This window comes from Motacilla alba, chromosome 1A, assembly GCF_015832195.1.
Source record: "Motacilla alba alba isolate MOTALB_02 chromosome 1A, Motacilla_alba_V1.0_pri, whole genome shotgun sequence".
NCBI classification, from domain to species: domain Eukaryota; kingdom Metazoa; phylum Chordata; class Aves; order Passeriformes; family Motacillidae; genus Motacilla; species Motacilla alba.
In genome coordinates this window covers 58,638,631-58,664,124 of record NC_052031.1, presented here as the reverse complement: position 1 = coordinate 58,664,124, position 25,494 = coordinate 58,638,631, and the positions used below count along the sequence as shown (strand labels likewise).

The window sequence follows — 25,494 nt, the reverse complement described above, 5'->3', positions numbered from 1 at the left end:
ACATAAGACAGTGCTCGTGCAAATGAACAGAAGTAGACACATACCTGGTTGTTGAGATGGGACAGTAATTCAAGCAGAATGGTGATTATCAACTGATGCAGAGGTACGGGATAAATAGGATAACTTCAGGTTTATGTAAGAGGAAGAAGACATTGAAAAAGTTTAAAATGAACTGAAGGAGTTTGGGCAATTAGCATAAAAAGCTTTCTAAGAGTATAAAGAATATAGGAATATGGTATTTGCATGTAGGGCAAGATTTAAGCATTTTGTGGGATTGCTTTGAGTTGTGTTATTTTTATTTTTTTCCCAATTTTTTTCTTTGAGGGGTGGGGGAATGATTTTTGACATGGGTAAAGTATCTTTTGCGCCTCAATTTTAACTGGTAGGTTTGGGATAAGGAAAAAACCTCCATTTCCAATTGCACGAACAGTTTCAATTTTTGCTCTGTGAAAGCTGACAAAATAGTTAAAATTATTTAGAGATTTCTCCAATTAGATTGCTTGTTCACTGTAGACCTTAAGGCACTAGCAAGAATTTTTAGACAGTTCTCCCATGGCCTGTCAGGTGAGGCTGCTTTCCTCTCTTGGAGGAAGGCCTTCTGAAACGTGCAATGGAGTAAACATTTTGTGGACATATCTGGAGTATCTCTCTGTCACAGTGAAAGAACACAAGAATAGGTCAGGCATGTATGATATTTTCCATGGGTTGTCTTCCAAATTTGAGCTGTTTGTCACTCAGGAATTTTATGAGTTTAAGTGTTTTCTGTTTGGAAGCCCTCTGTTCAGCCTCCATTAAATGTATGCTATGAATACTAGAAATTTGTGTCTTGTGGTTAGAATTCCTTGGGCGTGGTTATGTGGAGCGTGAGTAATCATGTTCTGTGTGTTGGTCCTTAAATCTGCCACATGCTACTTTATTCTAAGTGAAATAAGGGCTTCTGAGAAAAGCCATTTAACACGAGGCCTGGTATAAAAACAAGTAGCTAAAACTGGTTATGACTCTGCAGAGGAGCAATATTAGGATATTTTTGATGTTGCAGTGGAGTTCTAGTAAAAGGAAAGAATGAGAGAATTCTAGGAAAGAAGAGACTTCAGTAAGAGGGCTCCTAACTCAAGTACTTTATGTACAAGATCATACAATAAAGAATAGCAGCCTTGAATGATTTTGATTACCCAGGAAATCCCTTCTGGACAAGTCCTTAAAGTGGGAGAAAAAACAGCCTGAAAGCAAATGAGCTTTCCTGAATGATAATATGGAGCATGGAAAGTTACAGGAAAATAGTGTTTAAGTGTAAGAAGTGATGGGTATTTGAAAGGCATCAGGTGGTGATAGGTCTTGTGCTTCATCTCCGTGGTCTGTTGCTGCCTTCTGCACATTAGCAGCTTCCAAAGGAAATGTTCCCTTCATGTCTTCGGGCCTTCTTGGTGGAGTGAGGGTGGTAAGGAGTCTCCACTGCTCTCCCCAGTTGCTTTTATAAAGGATGCTCTCCCAGCTCCAGTGCCGTCTCTCTGTCAGCATGAGCAAGGAGTGGATTTGGTCAGCTTGAATTCTCTATCTATCTATCTGTGGTGGTCTGAGTGAGGACAATGGAGCAAGGGGGAACAAAAAAACCCAGATGATGTACATGTTTTGGGAAAGCTTGGTGGCCTCCAAATGTTTCAGTTGTCTGCAGATTCTTGATAGGATCAAATCATTGGGTGTTATCACCCGCCACAAGGTCACAAAAATTCCCTGGTAGCTTCTAAATCAAAAGTAATACTTCAGGTCACAAAAAAAGTTATCCTTTTCTCTATGTTAAATTATAGAATATTGTGTGGGTTTTACTTGTTCTTAGTTTTGCTTTATTTTGAAGTTTAAGAGTAATTAGAGGTGCTTTGTGTAAAAACTCAGCATAAATCTGGGCCAGTAGAGCTTTTTCACTTGGTTTTGTGTTGGTATGCTCCATATGCTTCTCATAGTTAAACATCTATTGGAAAGTTCATGGAAGTTCTCAAAATGTGAATGTGAGACTGAGTTTTTAAAAGTGACAGTTTGTATTTTTAAGAGTTAAAGGAGCTAAACAGGACTGAGAATGCTGTGCATGGGGACAGTTCTTGAGTGTTTCACTCTTGTCACACCTTGGTTTATTAGTACATCTGCCTTTTAATTAGGCAAGCAATCATGTGATCTTCTCTGCAGTCATGAAGACTAGAAGAATAAGCTATTTTTATTCTATGTAAATTCTTAGCATAAATTAATTTATCATGCATGCACAACTGAGATCCTTCAAATATTCTGTTTTTAAATCTGGTACTTGATTCATTTCTTTTGAATTCAGATTTGCATCTTGCTTTCTGTAGTTTATGCTGTGAGTTTGTGCCTCAAGCTTTCTGAGTAGTAAGCACTGGGTTTCTATAGGCACTTGAGCTGCCCTACCAGTTTCACCTGTCAAGTATAAGGAAAATTCAGAGAAGGGATGTTCAGGCAGCTGAATAAACCAGTTTCTTGCTTTTAATTGCACACCTGGTCTGACATGATTAGGTTTTACTCATCAAAAATACAATTAAAACTTCCCATGTTGTATCAAACACGCAGCAGAAATTGAGTTTATTTTTAGCCTATGCCAATGGTTGGTTGCTTAATGTATACTTTGGAATTTCATGCATCTTATTAACAGTCTGGTGATATGAAGTAAATGGTAGTTTACTTTCAAGTAAACTTCACTTCATACTTCTCAATCACTAGGAAAATTTATTCCGTCGCTTATTAAATTGTCTTTTTCCCGGAGTGTTTCTTTCTTTTGTCCTTCCAATTCTCTTCTCCCCTCCCACTGAGGAGGGTGTGAGCTACCAGCTGGGTGGTGCTTAGCTGCCTGCCAGGGATAATCAACACAAACTACCCTCAAATGCTGAATAAATTCAAAGGCATATGTGTTGATAAGAGCATAATTGAATCTACTACAGTTTTATTGACACACTGTCTTAGATTTTAGAGTGAAACAATATTGAAAACTTGCCATTAGCAAACTGATGACTTGTCCTCTGGAATGCCATGTGCAGCATTGATTGTCGGTTTTTACTCAAGTAAGGAGTGTTTAGTGATTCCTTATGAGATGGAAAGTCTGGCTATCGAAAGTAATGAATGCTAGAAAAAAATACTGTTTGGAGCATGCTTCCTTTACCTCATAATGTGCTAGGCAGGCACTCAGTGAAATGGAATGCAAGTCACAAATCTGAAAATTATCATAATAAATGTTTTAATTCCATGTCCAGTAAGTCATACTTAAATTCATGCTTTTTGTGTTGTTTAAGCAAACTAGCCAATGAGAGTTTTCATATTTGTAGAGAATGTGTATACTACCTGAAGATGGAAGTATCCATTTGGTTTTAGGATCGTTTGCTTAGAGAAGAACATGAATTTTAGCCCTTCTGCTATAGTTCCTTGCCCCCATGCTGCTTTTAAAGCACTTGGAGTGTGATCAGCTGAGACAGGACTCTACAAAAGTGAACTCTATTACAAAGATTTATTTAAACTGTTTTGTACCTTAAATTTCTAATGCATGTGTGTATTGGTTTGGAGAACAGCCAGCTGACATTTTTGTCTCTTGAACAAAACCACAAGGTCCTGATGTTGTATTCTTGAGAAAATATTTCTGCACTGACATAAATCAGTCTGTTGTGTTCTACATTAATTGCATTGGAGATGCCAATGGGTGCTGGTAACCCATGTCTTTGCAAGTTAAATGGAAGGCATTTGATTGAATGGTAACAGCTTTGTAAAACGAGTAAATTCTGTTCAATTTCCCTTGGAAACAAGATTTAAAGCTATGAAACTGCCTCTCATTTGTCTCACTAATATGCTTCATTAAGAATGTATTTTCTTGCTGCTTTCTCCTGGAAGCTGGACAGAGCTTCGTGTCCTGATATCCAGAACAGCTGTTTCTGAAAGCTGTGTTTTTTTCTAGAGAATGTGATGTTCAGTGCCATCATACGGCCTTTTTGCCACAAACTAGGGTAATTTTATCTGTTAGTGCTCTAAGAAGTAGCTGACTGATTTGGTGAAATATTTGTCCTCCATAAGTAAGATGAGAAATTAAATGTGGATCTCATGTTTGAATTTTACCAGAAAACCTTCCATGTTAGAAGGCCAAACTAATTATTTCTCAAAAGTATAGTTCAGCCTAATCTCCCAACATTTTGAATTCTGTGAACAGGTGGCTGAAATTTTTTAATCCTGGGTATCAGGTATGGGGAGGAAAAAAGTGTGATCTTTCAGGGTGTATGTGTTGCGGTAAGCAAATAAATGCTTCAAAGTGATATTTCAAATCCATTCTATTTGGCATATTTCCACTGTTGTACCCAGTAGTCTGCTTGATTGTTTGGAATGGCTCTGAAGCTCTAAGCTATGTTACACATACCTTACATACTGTACATGTGTTACACTTGGCCAAAGTGAGCTGAATGACAGTGTTAGGCTGAGAGAAAAATGAAGACAGCTAACTACTTTTGAGAAGTATAATACTGGATATTCAGGGCTGACCAGCCTTCCCACTTTGAGAGAATACCTTTGCATTACTTTTTTGGAGTGATTCTGTCTCTTTATTGCTCTAAAACATTGGAAACTACAGTGGTGTAAGGAAGCATTTTTAGCTTACTGAGACTATGCCAGTTTCTAGTCTGATGCTAGAAAAGTGATGTAAGAGTTATTTAGGGACATAGCCCTGAATTTCTTACTGAGTTGGGAGTGACCTGATTTACAGAAATAAATGATTTATTATGCATTGCTTAAATACTTGTGGCTGCAATACTAAATATATATCAATAATGTTGTTACAAATACTGTCCCTAGAAATAGTTCAGGTGAGTAGAAGAAATAAGGACATTAAGGACTATAGTTCTGTTTCATCTGTTTAGGTAGTATGACTGCTTTGAGAATTTCTGCAATCTGGAATAGTTTTCCTTTTTTTTTCTTTGGGGCTTAACATTTGCAAACTTAAGCATATGTTTTGGTGTTGCCCTGAATTGCTACTTACACAATTTAGGATGCTCAAGTAAATTATCTTCTCTGATATATTATTAATCTACACACTGAACACACCTTGCAGTCTGTGTCGGCGGCTTCTGTACTGTTTCTTAGTGTTACATAGCCCACACTTTGATACTCTTCACTTTTGAAATTTGCTTGCTGAATCAACTTACTAATTGCTATAAAAACCTAAGTGTTTTCTGATCTACAAATCTTATGTATATAAGTAACCTGAAAAGAAAGCCCTTAACAATCACAGTTTAGGAGTACATCCCCTAGCTGAGTAACATGAGTTTCTAGGTGGTAACCATTGTGAAATACTTGGACTCTCTTAGTTATAAAACAGAGGGATCGAGAGATAATGGGCCAGTGCAAACAAAATGGATTTTAAATAATATTAAACATTCTATGTTTCAATAAAATGCCAGCTTTGTTTAGTGTATTGGGTTGCAGGCATAAGAGTGCTGTGTATTTTGGAGTAGATGAGAAATTTTCTCCTGGGGAACTGATTTTGTTAAAAAATGCTGATGTGATTCAGTTAAAATGCTCTGTGGGAATCCTGGCAGAACTCTTGATGGAATTGATAAACCCTCCTTGGTGCCTTCCTGCCGTGCTGGAGCTGCGGGCTCCTGGCAGGCACTCAGGGGCTGCACCACGCAGGGCTCCTGTGCCCTGCTCCCCTCCGAGCCTGAGGGGCCGCACACCCTCCCTCTGCCTGGGGGTGAGAAAGAAGCTGTTCCAAAACTCCTGCTTTGGACTCAGCAGGAGTCTGTTAGTCAGGAAAAAAGAACTGGTTCTGGGTTTTGTTTTTCTAAAGACTGAGTTGGTCTCCAAATCACTTTGTTGGAACCAGCTTTCTCTTTAACTTTGCCATAACTTGGGGGTGAAAAGAAGCTGGGGACAAAAAGAGGTTTCAGAGGGAATGCGTTGCAGGGTGAGATTGCTGCTTTACAGCAGGTGCTAGTAAGGACTGATGGAGGGGGCTGAAGAGCTACATGCACAGATGGTGATAGACCATGCTGTACCAGTCTGGGAAAATGATTAATCAATACTACAGGGACTTATTCTAGCACTAAGTTCTTTTAATTTGGCCTTATGTTTCTCTGCTCGGGAGTTCTGTAAGAGAATGTTCTAAATGTGATGCTGATTCAGGATCATGATGGTTTTTGAAAGTAATAAAAGCAGTTCTTTGGGTTGTAGCTGGATCATGATGCAAATTGCAGTGAAGAGAACAAATGTTCTACCCATGTTTCTAATTGCAAGTTGCATAAATATGGCTTGGATTTTAATGAAGGGGACTTGGGATAATAATACTGAGGAATAGCAAATGATTAGTAAACAGGATGTTTAATGCACATTTTTCATAGTCCTATTGCACTTTTGTTGCTCTAGGTAACCTTCACTCTGATACTTCCCAAATTTTGAGAGTTTGTATTTCCAACTTTATTGATCTCTTAAAAGAAACTCTATAACTTCATAAGTCTTGTTGTTGACAAAATTAAAAGGAAGAAAAATTACACCAGTGTAATTAATTAATAGCATTAGAACTTTGAGGTTCCTGATGCATTTCTTTGCTTCATGAGTTACTGGAGGGTGACGTCATCATTTATGGAGGATCAGTGCTGGAGGAGGAAAATGTTTTCCAGTGACCGCGAGACTGCTTATCTCTTCTTTAATGTTAGTAATCTTCCTACTGCTTGACTTTTCCTCCTTGTCCTGTTCCACTCCCTCACACAGGTCAAGATTTTACTAATCTGGTTTCTTTTAATACTTAACTCCGTTGGAGTTTTCTGCCTAAGCTAGAACCTCCTCCTACTCTGTGCTGGGTTCTATTGCTGCTCTTAGGCACCTCCTTCCCCCTGATGGACCTTGTCCAAAACAAGCCACCTTTTCTCCCAATCACAGCTTGAAAGCTTCCTGTTCAGGACATACTTCCAGTACTTCCCCAGGTGTTGGCAAGCAGTTCTCCCTGCAAGGTGGTTCATCACGTCATTTTTCCTGCCCTCAGCCTCAGCTCTTCAGTCTGTCCTCCCTCTGTATTGCTTGTTTGATTCCCACCAACCCGCTGATCACAATTCCCTCTCCCAGTATACATATGCTTTCCCTGCATGTTCAGTTCTTGAAGTTTGTCCTGACCCTCTCCTCCCATTTCTCCTTCATGCCCTACCTCTTTCCTGGCTCTTTTCATTCCCCTTTTTCTCTCCATCATCTGCCTGCCACCTTTGCAGTATTTCAGTTTCTTGTGCCACTGTGGATGTCAGTGGTGAAATGACTGAGGTTGCTGGAAAGGTAGACCTGAATTGTCTGTAGGGACCCAACTTCAATCCAGCAGGAGCTATACTTAGAGGAAAAATAGGCTTGAGCCAAAGAGTACTTGCTTCCTCCATCAAAATGGCTCATGATTGGATCTGATGTGTGGGGGAGGTTGGAGCACATCTGAAATCCTCAGAGACTTCAGTCAGATTCTTGAAAATATTTACTCTCTATTTGTAAATATGTATGTTGGAGGCATGGAGAAGGACACTGAGGGGACAGACAGGTTCTTTTAGGGGTCTTTGGCAGAATGAAGATGGCACTAAATCACAGGGACAATTAGAGTTATTTTCTTAACAAGATATTATGATTAGCATAGCACAGAAACTATTATTAGAATGGCACATGAGTTCTACAAGCAGTATCAATATTGTGCAATTTCTAAGTAACATAATACAGAATTTATAATAAAACTTCACTTATAATTTCTAATCACCTTTGCAGGTCAAGACAAATCTTTAATGGATGTTTTGCTGTATCAGTACAACAATCATAATTTAGACTCAACATTTGTATAAAAGAATATGAGTCACACTCTCCATCCTTGGAGAAAGGAGAGAAGTTCCTTTCTAAGGAGTTACTTAGAGTAATAAAAAACATGTATTAAAAAAGAATACAATGTGTAAACCAAAGTCACCTAAGGCTGAATATCAAGGTTGTAAAGTAGTGTGCTATAGGATGTTTTTTTCAAGGAATTCAGAAACAAGTCTTTTTTAAATGTTTGTGTTGACCAAATGAAATGCATAAATATCCTGTAAAGAGACCCTCTCATGTTAATGGGGAGAAGATGGTGAAGCAAAATATTCCTTTCATTTGTGTCTTCTGAAAGCACATATGTTTGAGTTCTAGAAATGCAGTATATAGTGTAACCTCAAGTGGTGTTCACACTGCTACTTGAAACAGGCTGCTACTTTGCACTGTCATGCTAAAGTAGGACATAGAGCCCCTAAATATCCATGGAAATTTAAACGCGGGGAACAAAAACTAGGCTCTGATCCAAAGCCATTTGAAGCTGATTAAAAGACTGCTTTTGGCTACTGAGTGCTCTGGCTTAAGCCACTTGCAAGCTAGATTTGAGTTTCGGGTGTTCAGAGACACTTGTCAGGTTTGTTAAGTTTGTAGGATTTTCTTCTCATGTGTTTGTTCAAGGTAGTGTCTGTGATTATAGGAGATATCCCAGTGTGTACAGTGCATGAAGCCTTACATATTTTCACTACTGAGTTCTAAAAATAGTTAGTACATAATATTCACTACCTTAACTACACTTAATCACCAGATCATGTGTTCTTCTTTTTTATGCCTTGACACTGTACACTGTTAAATCACAGGTATACCTAGAGATGATCTACTTACTTGTATAAGATATGCCTACAATTAGAATAGAAGTGAGGAACGTACCTTTACATCGTATGGAGTTCTTGATTTGGCTAGTTTTAATGTGCTCCTCCATTCTTCCCATCCTGTTAGTTATCTAAACTTTCCAAGCCAGGAAACAGAAGGGAGCAATATATTTTCATATAAGATGTATATGTAGAGTTACAAATATAGGTTAAAGTGAGAGGTGATGGTCTGCCTGACTCAGATGACTGTTTTGTTTCACTTGTTTGCATGCTTATCTTCTGTTTTAGAAGGAGAAAATAAAATATTTACATTTTATCGTAATGTATTTTTGAGTGCAGTCCAAGTTAGTTCCTTCACTTAATTTCACTTGGCATGTTTCCCCACTTATGTTCAGGCCAGCCTCTAAAATTAAAGCTATATGTAGTTATTAGCTATCTGTGTGCTGCGTTTCCAATTTCTTCCAGTTGAGAAAGTTGGAAATTCATTTTTGGAGTTGAGTGAAGATTCTGTTCCAAATGTTAATAGAAGTGTAGAGCTTGTTGACTCTTCTAGCTGAGCCTTTTTCCTCATATACTAGTCAGCAATAAAATTTTTCTTGGTACAAAGTAGGTTTTGGAAAACTCTGACCTACAATTCTGTAAACCATCCTGAAGAGTGAGTTTTAGCACTTGGGGGTCCAAATGTTTGCATCAGTTTTGGAGAATAAATTTGAACTTGTTTTAACTAATTTTTTTTGTATTTGACCTCTAGGTTCCAGCAAGATGTGGAGTGACAGTCCGGGACAGCCTAAAAAAAGCGCTGATGATGAGAGGTCTTATTCCAGAATGCTGTGCTGTTTACAGAATACAAGATGGGTATGGTTTGTGTGGGGTGCTTTTTTACTCTTAGAATCAATTATTGGAGCTACCCAGGATGGCCAGTTATATCCAGAGGTTGTTTGCAAAGTTCAGAATTTTGTGATACTTTGCATTAAACAATTTGCACATTGCAGACATGTTGAAAAGAATGTCTGACTCCTAGGAAAAGGCTTGGGCATAATATTCAGTGATATGAAATTATGGCAAAACACTCATTTAATCAAACTCATGCAAACCAAACCAGTATTAAATAGGCTGTGTTAACTTCTTGGTTTTATTTCATTTGGCTCTAATGCATTCTTAACTAAAGATAGAGTTTCCTTGGGAGAAAAAAAAAGAGTTTGCAGCCCTAAAAATTTGTATATATGTGTAATAGCACAATTAGCTATCTCTGTGGAACTCTTACACAACAGGTACCTTCACAAACAATATTTGATCAAAAAGCCATCTGCCACGTAGGAAACAAGGAATTGGCCACTACTGGAGCTGGTTGAAAAACTGCATTTCCTTCCTGCAGTTTGTCCAGGGAAGGTGTGCTTTGTTTGTTATGTACTGAGCCTAAGGTCTTGTTCTAAAGTTTCCTGCAATTAGGCAGCAACCTCCCACAGTGTAACTTTTTAGCTGATCTCACAACTTTGGCAAGAGACATGCAAAGGCTTGTGTGCTGATGCTAATGAGAGGCTTATTTTCACTTTAGAGAGAAGAAGCCAATTGGCTGGGACACAGACATTTCCTGGCTCACAGGAGAGGAGTTGCATGTGGAAGTTTTGGAGAATGTGCCACTCACGACACACAATTTCGTATGTACTGGGTTTTGTGAGATGCTGAGTGCGGTTACATCAACTTCATACTTTCAAATTCAAATTACCAACTTGGAATATTTTGCATCTGTGGGATGTGGTGGGAGTTGCAAAAGAAGTTTTTAATCACAGTATCTTAAGTGAATTAGATAGAATTGTATTTGAAATAAGTGATGCTAGAGTACTTGATCACCCTTAAAACTTTCATGTTTTGTTGGAATACACCCTCTAAAATCTATAAATGTAAGGGGTTTATATCAGTGCTGCATTGCAGAGCTGTAATAATCTACTATTTTTGTATTGCTGTATCTATAAAATGTATTCTGGGCCTCCCTGCTGGCTCTGCAGCAGCAATTAACTAATGAACTAACTATTCCCAGAGCAGTGCTGACATCATCAATGATGCAGTGCACAAATGTGTTTTGACCTGATAAGACACCAAGTAAATGGAAGCTGCTAAACAGAATCTGTCTAAATGTTTCCAGCTACATACAAAATCCTGGAAATAGTGTCTGTCACATTGGGAAAGAAAGATCTTCTATTTCAGCTTAAAACATAGCAAAATTCTATCTGCAAGCTGTTTCAACCTGTTTAGCTCAAACAGGCTGTTTGGGTTATGGCTAGTTAGGTAAAGTGTAGTAGGCTTACATATTTTATACCTCACTGAAATTCTGATTATTACATGTAATAATAGAACTAAGGATCTGTTTTTACACTAGGTATTGCTGAATTTGAAAATTAACTAAATAATTTTCCCTCTGTAATCTGGGGAGAATTCTGTGATTGTGTGTTCTGTCTGTTCTTCTGTGATTCTGAATGTTTCTGAGTTTCAGTAGTCAAAATTACAACTATATCTGTAACCATACATTGAAGCCATATATATATATATATATATATGCCTGTGTTTTTCCAGTCCTGTTAAGTATTAGATAGTAATGTTAGAATATGAAAAGTTAAAATATGAATTCATATTTCAGCAGCTTTTGGTTTTATAGGTTGTATCCAAATAAATTCTCAATGTTTATGTCTGGCATGATAATAGTGAAGTTTTGCTTCAGGTTTTTTGCTCTTGTTCTTACTGCTAGTGAAGTGAAGCATTAATTCCAGCTAACTGTTGAAAGACTGTTGTAGTGCATGAAAACTGTTACAAAAAGGAGACGATCTTTTGTGTAAATCTGTTTGATACATAAAACTGTAGCTCCAGCATCCCAAAAGAGACTTTTAAGTACACTTGAGGGAGGTAAAAGCAAATAGCCTATCTTGGGCTTAGAGAAGGGCTCTAGGTAATTGTGACTATTTTTGCCAATGTAGGTGCGAAAAACTTTCTTCACGTTAGCGTTCTGCGATTTCTGTCGAAAGCTGCTTTTCCAGGGGTTCCGCTGCCAGACTTGTGGCTACAAATTTCACCAGCGCTGTAGTACAGAAGTGCCACTGATGTGTGTTAATTATGACCAACTTGAGTAAGTAATCACAATTGATTTTCAAGTTGAGCCTTTTAACAAGCGTACAGCTGTCAGTGATTTCTTGTGTTAAATCTGTAATTCAGGAAGTCAGAGGAGGTGCCTGAAAAAAAAAAATAGGAGTTCAACTGTTCTTGTGAGACTGCTTAATTCATACTCTTTCTGTGCTAGCTCAGACAACCAGTTCATATTTCTTTGCTGGTCTATGAAGTGCTTTTTATGAAGCATGAATAGGGTGCTGAGCACTTGACTGTGTCAGACAGACTACTCATTGTTCACAGTTGTTATTATTAATCAAAACTGGTTCTTTATTGTGTGATGGCTAGGGCCATGTTTAAAATTTAGCTGTGGCTTTATTCGCTTCAACCTGAAAAAGTGTTAAGAGACAGTAGTTGATTATAGTGAAATTGCAGTTGGTTTTACAATAACTGAAAATAAATCTGCTAGCAAGATTAATGCCTAGGTAAAAAACATAAAAGAGAATGACCCAAAGAGTCCAGTGCTCTTGGATTGAGTTACTGAACTATTTGTTCAAATAAGTCTTTGATGTAGATTTAGGATCTGGTATGAACTGGGTCTGTTCTATTTGATTAGTTTCAGCAGAGGCTATTAAGTCTTTTAAATAGATTTTCGTATAAGGAATAATTTAAAATGCTATTTTTCTCACCAAGAATGAATTTAATTTTAGTTTATTTTGGTATTTGTAACTGTTTCCTTTGGCATCTCTGGAGTTTGTGCTCAGGGTGTAAGTTTATGTACTGATAGATATAAGTTGTGCATTCTTGAAGAACCAGATGTTTACAATTCCATCTAAAAGATTAAAAAATTAATTTCCACAAAGTTTATATTTAAGGCATGATCTTTTGATCCTTTGTGAAGTAAATAATACTTTTAACATACCTTGCAGATTTAATTTGTGTAATCTTTATTTCTAAATTTAGAATTTAATCAATGAGGTTTTGAGGTTTGAGATCTTTTTTTGTAGTTTTTGAGTATTATATTGTGAAACTTCTGGGTTTTGCACAAGTTAGGTTGTTTTTGTTTTGTTCTTGCCTCACAGTTTGCTGTTTGTCTCCAAGTTCTTTGAACATCACCCTATACCACCGGAGGAGCCCTCCTTAGGAGAGACCACCCCAGCATCTGGATCATACCCCTCAGTGCCCCCCTCAGATTCTGTTGGGTATGAACTTATTCCTGCTGTTTAATAACATAACTTTTCAGTACTGTGCTAAGAAACACTCCAAGTACTGCTTTGCAGCTCTGCATTGTTGTAATCTGGCTTCTCATGCAAATATATCCACCTATGCTTAACTTAAAAGAAGTGAATGTTTTCATTCACACAAATTCTATAAATTAGTAATGAGCCTAGGTTAAATGTGTGTGTAACTGTCTGTAGAATTGGGGTATTACCTGTTAGACTGATTTCTTCTACATAATAGCTTAGACCTGGTCTAAACTGGAAAGATTTTATACTTAAAGTTAATATGAACCAAAATTATATCCTCACAAATTCTTTTAGTTGGTTATTAAATTATAATTTATATGTTTTGAAGTGACATATGTCAGTTTGAGAATAAATCACATTACTATAAGGCTGATATGAACAGGTGCCAGTTCCAGGTTCATAATACTGTTTTAGTAGCTTTTCCACATACACTGCTTCAGTATCCTCCAGACCAGCTGTCTTCTTCCTGTTCATGTTGGAGTATGCCAATAGCATCTGTTGCTGCAGCTCCAGGTTTTGTAAAAGTAGACCTCTAAAACTCACCATTTCCAACAAAGATTCTGGACCCTTTCTCCCTGAAGAGATAAGAGACCATATTTAAATTATGTTCCCAGTAGCAAAGAGATCAATGACACCATCCACCATTAGGTAGTTGAACAACTGTCCAAGGAAGAGTAACTCTGGGATATATATCACACTCAAGAAATCTGGTGCATATATTAAGAACACCAAATACAGATGCCTTCAGAAAACCATTCCCAGGACATGTGTGCTGTGTGGAGTTGAGCTGACTGTGGCAGAGAGGCTCTCTTGGATTAGTGAAAATTGTGCCTAAACTAAAGCAGAAACACACTGGAAGCTACACAGGCACCTCTGGACTCTTTAACTTGAAGATAAATTTTCTGGACAGTCAAGACTATTTTATGGAAGACCAAATAAAATAATAAAATGCCTCCCGGGAAAATAGATTGACAGTCCTGCAGAGGGAACCTTACTTGGTAAGTACAGAGATTATGTTCTTATTTGTTCTGTTTTGTGCAGATTCGAGTGAATTCAAAAGTACTTCTTCAAGGTAGTGAACTTCTAAAGGTAGTTGCCTTTAGATCCTGTGGATATTAGTACAGCAGATTGTGGGCAAGGCTGCTTGTCAAGTATTTGTTGTGCTACAGCCAAATTGTAACCGGGCTACAACTATTAATTCATGAAGAAACTTGTTCATACCAATTGTGTTAAACACTAGTGGATGTCAAAGACACTATATAGCCCTAATCTTAATATTCTAAATTGTCCTACTTTTCAATTGCCTTTGTGTCACATTGGTCCATTCTTACCAGCTTGTGAGGTTACAGCAATATGGATTATCTTGATACATGCACTACTTCAGGCAGTCTTAGTTTTGCCAAGTGAAAACAGAAGGAAAAAATTTAGACCAAAGCTGGTTACTGCCTTGAGATCTTTAACTTCACCTACATAAAAATGTTAACATTTAAATACACTTGCTAGTTGCTGTTTAGGAGCTTTTCTCAAGTGTTGCATCTATAAATGTGTGTAATTGCAGAAGATGTAAAGCAGATCCTTTCTGCTTTTTTGCTTTGTTGTCCACTTTATTGATAAAAAAAACAAACACATACATCATGCCTGCAAAATTCTGTTCATTTTGGAAATGGTTTATGATTATCAGCTGGTGTTCATATGTAATATGCATGTTAGTCATACAGTGTTCCCCTAGCATCTGTGTATGTACTATTTCCTTTCCAGAAGTAGCTCAGATGTTACTGGATGAGCATATAGCACTGTCCCTATCTTTTTCCAGTTATCTTTCATGCCTTTCTTTAATCATACTTTTCTGCTTTTTAAGAACATAATTGTGGAAATGTTAATCTAGCTGAATTTAAAAGGCTAACCTTTTCTATAAAAACATGTACTCACCTGTGGTTTGATTAAAGAGGACTGTTACAATATGGGACAGCAGCTCAACTGGAATAAAAAATAAGGCTGACATTTGAGCTTATCTTGTCTGGGAGGAGAATATGGGTTTGAAATTTGAGAGCTAAACAATGGGATGGAAAATATGAGGAACTAGTGCTTTATTAACACTTCCTAGATTAATAATTGTTCTTTTGATTTCTCTGTTATAGCATCTTGCATGGAACAGCTCACAGAGGAAGGGACATTAATAATTGTTTGGTAAACTTGAGGAAAGAGAAGGCAAACATACTTTTTCATCTCTAGCCTTGTGAAGGGATCCCAGCAGCAGGCAAAGTGCCCAAAAGAAGGAAGTTTGTGTTGCAAGACAAGTTCGAAAGTGTGCAATGGGTGCAAATGGAAAAGTTTGGAAGAGAAAGGGACATAAAGGAAGACCCTTGGACATGATGCAAAAGCTGCTAAACATGTTGGAGAACTGTTTCACTTTGCTCGTGTGCAACATCCTAAAGCAATCCAGGCCTGTAGCCTTTTAGTCTTCCAACTGTGCGCCATAGGCAGTCCCTCCAGGTTTTCCACCCCAAGGTGTGGGAGCACATATGGTCCTATTTCACATTTCTGAACCCCTTATGAAATTGTGTCCAGCCTCAACATTAGATTTTGTGTCCCATTTTATTTCTTTCCATTTGCACTATCCTGTTGTGCCAGAACAACCATTTTAGTTGCAATCTGCAGTTAAATGGAAAGACAAGTGTAGGTTTCCCTGCTAAGAGCCATTTGTAATAAAATTGAAGTAAGGAAACTGTATATCAGACATTGTATTTGTTTCGTTCATTGCACTGTCATGAAGTTTCTTCTCCATCTTGGCTTGTAAGATACGAGCTCAGAATTTCTGTGAACCCAGTTTCCTGAGTCTCAGATACATGAAAAAGAGAAGTAAGCAAGTTGGCAACATCTTGGCTCTTTGAAAAACAGCATTTCCCAATATGCTTCGTCTTCTAAGTTGGAGGAAGAAAAGGGGAATGTCTGGTGCACTGTTCTTGGAAGCTTGCCAGTCCTTGCCTTTGAGCAGGCTCCAGCTTGTGATTAAACACCTCTGCTTTCCTTTCTGTCTTCCAACTGTTCACTGATCATTCTGCTTCAGCCAAAGATACTTGAATGTCTAGAAAAGCTTCTGAAAAGCCAAGGAAGCACAGATACGGTCTTAAAATGTTACATGTTATGCCACAATGCAATTTAGATCCTGTGGTGTGTAAGTGAGCAAAAGCTTTGTGTTTTAATTCATAAAACAGTGAACTTTTCCCCTAAAAGTTCTGGCACCAGGCCTTTTCCAGGTATCTTCATGAAAATGTTCCCAGTGTTCCTACAATATACAAGTTGAGTTGATATACATTCTTGCTTTGCAGAAAAGATTTGGTATCAGAATCAGAAAACTCTCAGTCCATACAACAGGTGAGGGAAACCTCTTGCTCTCCAAAACTTTATTTGCAAAAACCTGCTAGTGAACTGGACCTGCTTTGGAGGACTAACAGTGACAGTGTGGTTCTCTTGATAACCCCTGGTATATTAAGCTATGGGAAATTTTAGTCTCATCAGCTTTGATCTGGGCCCAAAGGCCATTACAAATGAGTGCACACCATTGTGATACTCCTGGCAGTTGTTTTTCACCTACAAGCCAACATGGATGAAAACAAGCTGTCATGGTATAAAGAACTGCACTAATTTGTGTAGGGTAATGACTTACAGATTTGTCCCATGATGCTTCTAGACTGACTTCAAAAGGTGCTGCAAGAAAGATATTTAGCTTGTAGTTACAAACTGGTACTGCTGTCCTTTTCTTCAAATCGGCGTTTGATTTAGGATTATTGAGTACTTCCAGGCTGCAGGGATAGGGAAAGAAATAAAAAAGTTATGTTTTCTGGCAGTGTCTATGGAGTACCACAGTAATTAAATCAAAACCTGTTGGGCCTCCACAATTTAAATTTACCTGCTTGCTACTACAGCTGAAATACCACTATGTCCCAGATCCGTAGCAGTCCTAAGAAACTGCTTGCAACTGGAAGTGCACTGTGTTCTTCATCAAGTGCAGTCACAACAACCAAATCCAGTCTGGTGTTAACACTGGTGTAAACAAAAACAATCCAAAAAAAGCCTTGATACACATTTTAGCTTGCAGTAGGTTTAGTTTGGATGTGTGTGTGCAGCCTTACAGATAAATAATGTGTGCAGCACTGAGCCCAGTGGCTAAACTGAGATGGACTTGTTCAGGGTGTGAGGAGGAGAAAGAAAATCTCAGTCCAGGAGAGATGCTGTCATTTTAAAAAGGAATGGGTGAACCTATTATTGAATCTAGGTGAATGTGAATTTTCAGTTCAAGCTTTGCTCAAGTGCAGCAAAATAAAAATACAGTCAACAAAAACTTGAAGCCCAAATGCACCTATCATAAGAAAAATTTCAAGAAAAATCTTTCCTGCATAGACCAGCTCTTAAACACTTATGAAACATCACATTGGTGAGTAAAGGATATTAAGGAAAATGTGTATTAAAATTTTCTTTTGCATTTGTAAAATGAACTTATTTATATCATTGCAAGTTCTAAAATCCAACAGACATACTGTGTATGATTTTATAAAATTGTTTGTTTATATATAGCATAATATGTGCAGACACTTTGCTGAGTTACCTTACTCTTTCTTGTGGACCCAGTTTTGTGAAATAGTAAATCTGTGGACACATGGGCACTTGCTATGCTTGGTAAAGGGTATAAGTTATTCTTGTTTCCCGATAAAAAGGGAGGGAACAATGTGCTAATCCCAAACATATCGTCCAAGGTAGAAGCATATTCTGTCATACTGCCTGGAAAGATTATAACGTATTAGACTGAGATTTGACAACATCAGCTTGTTGCCTCAGAACCTGAGAATCATTTGTTAAAAGAATGCCCACATCTTGGAGGCTGGGAGAAAGTGATTTATCTGCTTACTTGTAGAAAGTGTCCTTTAGCAAGGTGGCTGTAAACTGTTCATAAAGGCCACAGGAGCGACAGAACCTGATATTCAAACTACATGTTCCTTTAAGCCTCAGCCTGTTATTTTTTGGGGAGTGGGGGTTGATATTTTGTTTGTTTAAGTTTGGGGTTTTTGTGTGTGTTTGGTTGGTTTGGGTTTTTTTTTCCTTTTTTTTTTTGCCTTTTTCTTTTTCAGTGTGTTTTGTCAGCACTATGCTTCCATAGTCTAAGAACTAGTTTTGGAACTGGCCTGGAATAATAGACCACATCACCCTCTTCCAAATGATGATATCTGGCCCTTTTAGCTTCAGTATAGGAATATTGTAGGAACAGCCTTTTGGTAGCTCAGAGGATCACTGTGTTCTTTGTGGTGACATGATTTTGATAGAACAACATCTTGATGCAGACCAAGATCCAGCTTTTGCCACACACAGCAGAAGCTGGTGGTAATATTTTTCTGAGCTTGTGATCTCAGTAGGCTGTCTTGGCTAGCAAACCCTTTGTCTCTTTTACTTGACTAGTTATCTTTTTCAAGAAAAAATTCCATTTAGCAGAAATAACCTACATTTTTCAAACTGTCTCAAGGACACCCATTAATAAAATCATGATGGAGCACATGGCTAACTGCCTATGAGGTTTCCATCTCTGGATTCTTTGTTGTCTAAAGCACAGAGATCCTCCAAGTAATAGCTTAGAGACTAAAAAAAAAAAGAAAAAAAGATAATTCTTTATCAGCCTATTTTCTGAAGATCTGGACTTCCCCCAATAAGAATTTAATGAGTAGAGAAAGCTGTTCAAGTTGCTTTCAAACATGGCACGCTGTCTGTGTTAGCAACACGATGGACTTGATGACCTGTGACCAGAAATACAGAAGTAGCAGATGACCATTTATGACTCAAAGGAGGATGTAACTGAACCAATATTGCCTCAATCTGGTGTTCTCTCCCTTGGCTTACTCATGATCACAGAATATCTGATTGCTTCTGGTTTTGTGATGTGGCAGAGCTCAAATGGTTTGTCACAGTCAGTCCTGGTGCAATGTTCTGATGGATGTTGTGATATATTTCTTAATTTCCTTATTACCTGAGAACTCTCAGGAAGTTTAAGCAGGAGTTAGCTATCCCAGCAATGACAGTACTGGCCTGGTTTATACACTTTTTAGAATTTTTTTCTGATACTTTTTTTGTGCAGCATTTGACACACTTGCCTTAAGATGAAAATGGAGTGCCTTTAAATGTCAGTCAAATCCTGCATTAGGATCTGTGCAGTGTCACATCCCCTCATTGGTGTTCTAGTCACATGATTTACTTACAAACACATTCAGGAGTTCAGAACTTCCCTATCTGCAATATTTTACCTGAAGTTACTTGCATAGCAGTGAATGAAAATTTCAGCTTATGAGTATGTACAACAACTGCCTTTAAAAAAATAGTTCTGAAATTGTAAACAATTACTGAAATGCTAGGTTTTTCAAGGCCCTTTCTCAGAGATTCGACTATTGGTAGTTTTAGTTCATTGCTTCCCAGTATCTTCCCAATATCTATATTCTGTCATGTGACAGTAGGTAACTGGGTTTTTTTTTCAACTTAAGCAGGGTAAAGCCCCCTGCCTCTTCTCTCCTGCCCCACTTCCCATGCATATGGGAATGCATGTACCTATGCAGGTATTTCATTGGAAGACTTACTAGACTGTTACCTGAATTAGTTCACCAGCACTTTGTTTTGCTGTTTTCAATTGTGGGATTGTTGGCCAGGAAGGAAAAGATGACAGGTACTTAGGAGACAGATAGCACTGATTTCTGGGATCAATGGCAAACTGGATAAACTTTTCAATGAAAGGTAGGATAGTAGGCTATAAAACAGACCTGTTTCTGAAAAAATGCCAAGATGTCCTGTTGAAAATCTTAGTTTCCCCAAAGGTTTTTGAAGGGGCCAAGGAGTGTTGCTTACGGGAGATGGCATTAGGACCTATTGCTGCTATATGCTGCTCTGGATTTTGTTTCTGAAGTTTCTCCCTGTGGACATTGCCTTTGTCGGCTTGATAGTTAATCCATGAGTCATTGGATGGCTGGAGGACTCTACTCCTCTTTTAGACTTAGAAAAAGAAACCAACTTTTAAAATCCTTGTTGGCAGATACCATATATGTTTTACCATAAACTTTTCTTTGACAAAAGTGGCAAATGTTTTCGTTAGCCTTTTGCCTTACATCCACTAGATTGAATCATTAGGCTTATCAGTGACTGACCTTGACTAGGGTAAGAGATAATTACCAGTTTATTGCACTTTAACAAAACTAATGGATAACTGAAGAGGTGATTTTCTGCCTTTTCACAAACAAAAAGCCCAGGTTGTTTTGTCTTTTGAATATTCAATTCATTATACCATAATTAAAGACTTCATCTACATTTATGACTGGCAGTGTTTGCATTTCTTCAGGAAGCTTGTTTGTGTATTCTGAAGACTTGCCTTTTCAGTCAAACGTATTGCATTGTAGCACTGTAAATAACATTTGAAATATTGTGCTATTCAAAGTTGTTTCTTAAAGGTTGACATTAAAGAGTGATATGTTTATTTTTAGTATCAATGATACATTGGCCATGTTGTTTTTTGTATCAATAATACATAACTATTAATCAGTTAGGTTGAATGACCAGATGTAATTTTCACTCTTTCTTTGCTGAAAAAGAATCCTATCCATACATTTTATGACATTTTCTGACTGTAACATTAATATGAGATGTTAAGCATTTTTAGTTCTCAATTGGTTACCATTAAAATGAGTGTATTGCATTGACTCAGAGGTGAGGAAACTGCAGAGTATCTTGCTATCTGCATTGCATGTTGGGCAGCATGAGTTTTTCAGATCAGGATTTATTATTACTAGTTTGGCATTGTATGGTAGAGTTTTCTTTGTTTTAACTCAGAACACTTCACAGTCGTGTTCAGGTAGTTGATGCAACTGATCATAGGGGAGTAGAGACCATTCGTTATGAATTGTTTTTATTCAGGGCTTTAGATCAGTTTTTTTGTTATGTGTTATTATAGTTGAAAAGGACTTACCACACCCACTATGCAGTGTTTGAAGCCATTTGTAGACCTAAATCCTCTTTTTCCTTGACTTTGTTTCTCAGACCACCAATTCTCCCTAGTCCTTCTCCTTCAAAATCCATTCCAATCCCACAGCCCCTCCGACCAGCAGATGAAGACCATCGGAATCAATTTGGGCAACGCGACCGATCCTCTTCAGCTCCCAACGTCCACATCAATACAATCGAGCCAGTCAATATTGATGTAAGTGTTGCTGACCATTAGATCAGGAACAGTAGATGTGAGGTGTTCCTTGTGAATATCATTGTGTGCACAATGTACACTATGTTTCTAAGATAATCCTCAATTATTTGCCAGAATCTTCAAAGATCACTCATTTTTCATTTTTTTAATAGATTCTTTTTTGCTGTTGAGAGCTGTAAGAACACAATCCATTCTCTGAAAGCAAAACTGCCTTTTGACAGTTCTGTCCAGTTCATTTTCAAAGAAACGTTCTGCCCCAAACAACTGCCTTTTTTTTTTCTGCCATTAGTCCCAAGGCTTATGCTGTTAGCTGTAGCCAGTAACCACTCTTGCAAACCATTCTGTGTTAAACACATTGTTATGCAAGATAGAGACTTTTTAGTATTTGTATTCCAGGTAGTAATTTTGGCATTGGAGGAAACTCAATAATTAAGCTGAGTTCACATATTCTGATAGTTCTTTAAGAGTTTAATAGCCCAGTTTATGTTGTCCTGAGCTTTCCTTTGGAGTGTTCAGAAACTGCTACATAAAGTTTTTTCCACAATTTTGAGATCTCTGGATGGTGAAATGTAACTAATAATAATGGTTGGTATTAGCATAAGGGACAGTTAGGACCTTTCAAGATGTTGCCTTTTGCTGACTTTACTAACATACACAGTTGGTATTTTATCCTTAAATCTACTTTCTAGAAATTAGTAATTTGTTGGGTGAGCAGTCTCGAAATCTGCCTGGACACTGAGGCACACAGTCGGTTTTGCATGTGAGCTGAAGGAAAGGTGAAATGTTAATTTTAAGAGTGTGGCTGTGTAGACATTTGCATACGGTGTATGGCAGTGGTGCAGCTGAGGCATAGCCAGTGCTTTTGGCAAAGCACAGGTGGGTAAGGGAACAAATGTAATTATGGAACAAGAAGGGAATAAATATAATAGTGTAATTTTAAAAAGCGTTATTATTAAAATGGACATACAGAAGCAAACTGCTAGAGTTTTCTCCTTCTGTTTATAGAACACTTAGTGTAGTTTGCTTTTAGTCTGGATATGTTGCAATAGATAGTTTCAGCTCACAGATGATTGCAAGTGAAGAAAGCCTTCTGCAGTTAGTCATTTCTGAGAAGAACAGCGTGCCTGGCTGTGCAAATCAGGTGTGTTGTTACAAGAAGAAACAAAGCAGGATTCATTTGACTGATGTACCTCAGTACAGAAAATTATGTCCCAGGTTCTGATATGATAATTCAAACCATTTCTGCTTCTGACCAGCTGTGTTTTTAAATCAATATTTTCTTGTCAGCAACTCTTTTGGGTGGTGTATGTTTGACTTTACTGCAGAGATGCTGTTTTAAAGCAACCTAATTTTGAGAAGTGTAGTAGTTCTTTGAGTCATTGCTATTAGTAAGTCAGAGTAGGAAACCACTTTTATTTCATGGGCAACATATGATGCTATGAATCACAAACTTATCAGTCTCAATTGATTTCAGAATGTAAATGTTAATACCTAAATTCAACACAGCTTTTTAATTTTTATAGGACTTGATTAGAGACCAGAGTTTACGAGGAGAGGGAGGTAAGTAGCATTTAAACAAACTACTGTGTTACTTTTAATTCCACAACTGTTTTGTCCCTTCCAATTATCCTACTTCCTTCTACAAAACACAGCCACAATGCAAAATATGACTAGAACAAAAAAGTGAATTTACATTTGCTTGTCCATAAACTTAGTATTTGTTTCACTAAGATTTGAGTCATTTGCTGGCCATTCTGGGAGTGGGGGAGACAGAAGGAGAAAAAGTTTTGAAGTAGTATCTAGTTTTTTTAGTTTTAAAATTACGTTTTTACTCTTTCTCTCACCCACCCACCCACCTACACACACACACTTATTCACTCACACGTCTGCACACAGATACACTACAACTGCCCGAAGATTTTTATGCCTGTTGTTACCTTTTCACACATGGAAACAACGGGGGTTTTCAATGAAAACCATCGCGGTAGATGGGCCTTCCATAGGAACTGCTGCATCCTAAAGCAGCTTGAAATACTCCAGTTCTTCTCCCCCTCTACCCCTGCTGAAGTTGCTGCTTTGCTGTACTGCATGCCTGTGCTACTCTTGGAAGCAGATTATTAGGATCTTACACTAAGGCCAGGTCATTTTATGTTTCCTTCAGTAACTCACTGCCCTAATTCACAGTTAAGTCAGAACTAGTGCCAGGGAGTTTATTTTTCTTCACATGTTGTGCACGGGCCTCTTAAGTCACTTCTCCCACTGGTTGTCAAGGTCCTGAAGAGGGCTTCTTGTATGCTGTATTTGTTCCTATGAATGTAAGAATAAAGCAAAAATATTGAAAATAGAGAAATACTAAGTGGGGCAGGCATAATGACAGTTTTTCCAACTCCAAATCAGTAAGACAATTGTCTCCTACTCATTATAACTTGCTTCAGCCATAAGTATGGGTCTGAATTACCATAGTGCACCCTTTCCTGGTCTCAAAGGTTTTGTACTCTGGACTTTCACTCACTTTGTTTCTCCCATGCAAATCTGGTATTTGGTAGGATGTGTTGTGTTTGATGGAGCTGTCTTTAATAATGCCAGCAATAGGCACTTTAAAGAAAGAAATTTCCTTTAACCCTGCAAGCTACTAATTGCAAATTGCCAGTTTAAGCTATTTTTGTATGTGTTGATAGGTGTGGCTCTCCAGAGTTTTGCCCATTTTGTCCAACATTTAAATGTTGTGCTATCATGTCGGTTTTAACTTTTGATCATAAACCGTCTGCTTGGCATCTGAAAACAATTGGCTATTTCCAGTCCTGAAACAGTGTTCTTGGGAAATGACCTTTTTTTCCTTCAAAGTACAGAAGAAATCTATGATTAGGAGTCAAAGCATCCTAGTTATTTCCCATGACTTCTTTCATTTCTTCTATGTGTCTGTCTTTCTGTCTCTGCCTGCCCGTCTCTTTCTCTCTAACAGCCCCTTTGAACCAGCTGATGCGCTGTCTTCGGAAATACCAATCCCGGACTCCCAGTCCCCTCCTTCATTCTGTCCCCAGTGAAATAGTGTTTGATTTTGAGCCTGGCCCAGTGTTCAGAGGTAGTTGGGCTCTTCTTTCTTGTTTTCACCCAAACAAAATAAGTAAAACCACAGATGCTGTTTGTGCCTCACCCTCACACCATGTGTATGTAAGTGTGTGAGTTTATCAAAACGCCTCTGTTTTTTGCTTGGCCTGGCTGGAATGCTTTGAATGTGCTTTTCACACATACTCACTTTCACCTTTACACGCTTGAAAATTATTACAAATGAAGTCTGACTTAAAAGCAAGGAATTTCATAGTTGAGGTTTTTCTGTGGACCTTAACATAATTTTTCTAAACAAAGGGCATTGGATTGCATTGCAGTGGTTTTAAATATAAAATGATGTCCTTAACTTAGAATTTCCTTGACTGTTCAGTTTAAGTCAGTTCAGTGCTATGTCAGTCTTCTATATTTAATATTCTCTGTTTGAAAAGGGATGTAGGAAATCAAATGTGAATTACAAACATTTCCATTGATATCTTGTTAGGTCTTAAGCTTTTCAAGTGATGTGTCATGTCAGCTTTCAACAAATATTTCATTTCAACAGTGTGCTAGTGACACCACATTGGGGCTCTGGATGGTTTTAGTAGTTTTTGTTTAGTTAGTAAATTTGACTGAAACAGTATTTCTGTCCCATACTATGTAAAATAAGACACTTAGATTTTCTTGTCATTGGCCATGGGGGTAATTCAGGCCTTGAGCTGTCAATGGATCTGTTGTATTGCACAAAATCCCAGAAAAACTCTGTGGGATTTCATATGCTGGTGAAACCAACTATTGAGTAATAGCATGAAATGTTCATACTTGTGTCTCTACATAATACATGTAGAAATTGTTAGTTCAGTGCATGTAGTGTGGTTTTCAAATGCTACCATCTTGGCTGTTTCAAAGACTCTTGTTTCAGAATATATCAAAAGCAGTTCACCTTTTGAACTTGTAAAGATGTTCCAGAAATCTTTGTAAGAAGACAGGCGTTCCCAACAAGCGAACTGCAGAATGAAATATGTTATGTACTGCTTCAGAGTCCAAGCTATTGACTTAAATCCAGCATTATCTGAAGTATTCTACTCTAATAACTTGAAAATAGGCCATCTGGTATTATTATGAACAGATTAACTACAGTGTTCTGCCATGTGCTGGAAACATTTTTGGTGAAGGGTGAATATTGTGCTAGTGTTCCCATATTGCAATATTAAAATTTAAATAGGAG

The 25,494-nt window shown here is 37.8% G+C and overlaps 1 protein-coding gene across 3 annotated transcripts in view; it reads left to right on the top strand.

The window, feature by feature from the left end:
* BRAF (B-Raf proto-oncogene, serine/threonine kinase) overlaps window positions 1-25,494 on the top strand; it is a 77,062-nt gene that overhangs the window by 31,655 nt on the left and 19,913 nt on the right. Inside the window, exons 4-10 of one of the 3 annotated variants that reach the window (XM_038155705.1) lie at window positions 9,409-9,512; window positions 10,213-10,315; window positions 11,627-11,775; window positions 12,836-12,955; window positions 21,062-21,221; window positions 22,745-22,781; window positions 24,184-24,303. In XM_038155705.1, coding sequence (XP_038011633.1) covers window positions 9,409-9,512; window positions 10,213-10,315; window positions 11,627-11,775; window positions 12,836-12,955; window positions 21,062-21,221; window positions 22,745-22,781; window positions 24,184-24,303 — 793 coding nt within the window. Of the gene's footprint in view, window positions 1-9,408; window positions 9,513-10,212; window positions 10,316-11,626; window positions 11,776-12,835; window positions 12,956-16,329; window positions 16,376-21,061; window positions 21,222-22,744; window positions 22,782-24,183; window positions 24,304-25,494 lie in introns of all 3 variants that reach the window. The other 2 variants (XM_038155704.1, XM_038155703.1) reach the window with 2 other exon arrangements.